We start from the raw sequence: 3006 nt of genomic DNA on the forward strand, positions 1-3006 counted from the left end.
TGCAGAAGCCCTAGGGAGACGTCTTCGAGCAAGGGACCGAGCGATAGAATGGAGATATGAGAGTGTTTCTGAAGCAGGACAGGTAAGAGCTCTGATCTCCTTGTTATATTTGACAGATCCAATCTCATTTTTCTCAGAAAGGTGACAAAATAGTCCCTAACTCTTTATCTAGGGTCATAATAGTCCTAAATAAAGTGTCAATTTAGTTTCCGTACTCTTTTAAAAGGGGCTAAACTAGTCCTCACTGAGGACTATTTTGGCCAATATTAAAAGATTTTGAGGACTAATTTGTTTATGACCTCTAAGAACAAAATAGCTCCATATAAATAATCAGAGGACTATGTTGGCACTCTACTCTTTTCTTTCCAGATGCTCATCTGTGAAACTGGGTTAACTTTTCCTCTACTCTAGATCAAGCAATATTCACCAGCTGTTTCTCATTATTTTGTAAGCATTTGCATCACTGATAGATAATTTTTCTTTCTCCTTTCATTTCATTCCAAGGAAGTATAATAAAAAAGTGAATATATGAAACGAATGCATGACAAAGTTTTTTGACATTTTTATTGCAAGCGTGTATCATTAATGTTATAAATAAATATTAAAATTTAACCAGTTCAATTGACTTTTACAACATTGTACATCATTGATAAAGAATGAATGAATAGGTAGCATCCTGTCAATTATAAAATATCTGCTGGGATACTATTGGATCATTCCCAACTGATAGGAAATTTAAATGCTCCCTTATGTTCCCCATCTGTAAAGTTTAGCAATAAGAAAAACGGATTCTAGGCCTTTCTGTTCATTCTACAGTTCAATCATTTTCTGGTTAAGAGCCACATATCTCCATCTCTCCTTCTCGACAAAATCGGCATCCAGAAACTTGGCAACAAAAGCCCAGAGCCGGTAAGCATCTTCAAAATTAGCTAGATAACCAAATGAAGCATTTACAACTGCTATCCCCAGATTATGGCTCTCTTTCTTTTTTTTATCTGAAGCTGCTGTGTTCTCATGGATCCTTTCCTCTAAAACTGCAACTTTGACCTGTTCATACTTTTCTGTAAATATGATTTTTTGCAGGAAGCCACAGCTCAGTGAAATGTTACTTCTGTCTGCCAGTTTCTGAACAAGTAGAGGGTCAATCTTGTCTCCTTTCCAGTCGAATACATTGAATGCCAATGCAGGTCCTCTGTCAAATTTTACTCTTGGCCCGTAAATCTTCACTAAGGCATTACCATTTTCAGAGTGAGGATGCTGCAACTTCATAAATGCAATTACTAACCAATTTGTAATGCATCTGAGTCTGTTATGTATAACTAGAAGACCTAGAGAATCTGCATGGTCTAAACCTTTGAATTCGACATCCACTTCATTTTCTATCTCTTCATCGTTGTGGTTGGTCGGTTTTCTCATTACTTCTACAATTTCTGAGGACTGCTCCTCCTCCTCCACCTCCTTCTCCTCCTCCTCTTCCTTCTCCTCCTCCTCTTCATCTTTAGATTCTTCTTGTTGTTCTGCTGCTGCACTCGTCGGCAGTCCAGCTACCTCAGATGTCTCACCTTCCTCATATTTCACAATTTGCTTCTGTTTTGAGCTCGTGGGTATCGGGCCAGAGAATGAACTTGTAGTATCCACCTCCTCTGCTGGTAAATCAAACAGCTTTCCTGCACGTACAATGCTCACCATCCCAATGCTTCTTGCCAAAATGGATGCTTGCAATACTTCTCTGCTCGATTTCTTGATGAACAGTGTGGCAAACCCTGATGGGTTCTCCCCAAACACCTTGAAAAAGGAGCAAATGATGAAGTCCGGTTGAATTATTGTGATTCCAAGTGCGTCCATGTCCTTTGGCCCTAAAGTACAAGCATCAAAAATCACATGCCAACCATTCTCCCTTGCCATTTTCATCCACAGATAAGGAAACCTCACCCCAGTCATCCTAGACATATGTGGAAAGACTAGCAAACCTCTCTTCTTCTCCGACTTCCTCTTGCTCAAAATCTTCTTCAGCTTTGCAGTCTGAATCCTCATGCCTGGCCAGGAGAAGCCCGCAGACATGATCTTCGCTCCTCTCTTCTCAGCACTCTCCACCATTGCACTCACGGCTTCGCTCTCATAGTCGTAAACTGTCAGCAGCCTCTTGTTAGAGTGGAATGGATAAGTTTCTCCCAGTAATCTGAAAGCAGCTGTTCTATTGGCAGTACACACTATACCATATTCCTCCCCTGATATTCTGAGAAAACTCATAATTCTCTTTCTGATGGCAGATTCAAAGCCTCTATCTTCCTCCCCATACTGTACCTCAGATTTGAGGCTTGCAGACTTGTAGGAGATGCTGAAAAACGGAGGCTGCCATGCTGATGGCTGCGGAGGGCATGAAGAAGACGATGCAATCGATTGATTCATCTGTGCATGAGAGAAGAGGTTAACCCCACTGTAATCAAGGCAGACATGATCGTTGAGGTGGCTGTACTCGCTCTCTCTGATATCATCAGCCTTCTGTGTCTCAAGGTACTGCGGAAAAACTTCTGAGAAGTTTGAGAAAGCATCTAACAGGGAAGGGATGGATTCATGGTTGGTGAAATGAGAATTGGAAAAGAGGGAAGATGTGGCAAACTTGGCGAACTCGCACCGAGCAGCTCTGGTACTTGTGATGTTCATGGCAGCAACCCTGTGCTTTGAGTTGGTGGGCTCACCATCCCCAAGGCAAGGACCATGTAAGCAGTCTGAGCAAGTTGAGGGCTTTTGTGGTGCGTTTCTCTTTTCTTCCTCATCTTTGCTGTCTTTCTTCTCCTTTCTTCGTGTTTCTGATGGTTGGAAAAGGAGTTTCTGGATGGAGAAGAACATGGTTGCTGTTGCAGGCCTGGGAGTTTCATGGAAGCCGGAATTTGTCAGAATCAGATGAGTCCCCTTTACCTCCCTTTTAATTGCTTCTGTGAGATCTTAAAAAGGTAACCTTTGTTATTTTACCTTGCTGTGCCACCACATTTTTCCTGCTATAGT

At 41.7% G+C, this 3006-nt stretch overlaps 1 protein-coding gene across 1 annotated transcript; it reads right to left on the reverse strand.

Moving 5' to 3' along the window:
* Positions 1-575: 575 nt before the first annotated feature.
* LOC110035450 lies at positions 576-2991 on the reverse strand. The gene has a single exon (XM_020739680.1). The coding sequence runs from the start codon at positions 2848-2850 to the stop codon at positions 811-813; it is 2040 nt and encodes a 679-aa protein (XP_020595339.1). The 5' UTR covers positions 2851-2991; the 3' UTR covers positions 576-810.
* Between the last annotated feature and the right edge of the window lie 15 nt (positions 2992-3006).

Source organism: Phalaenopsis equestris, unplaced genomic scaffold, assembly GCF_001263595.1.
Source record: "Phalaenopsis equestris unplaced genomic scaffold, ASM126359v1 Scaffold197766, whole genome shotgun sequence".
In the NCBI taxonomy this organism is placed as follows: domain Eukaryota; kingdom Viridiplantae; phylum Streptophyta; class Magnoliopsida; order Asparagales; family Orchidaceae; genus Phalaenopsis; species Phalaenopsis equestris.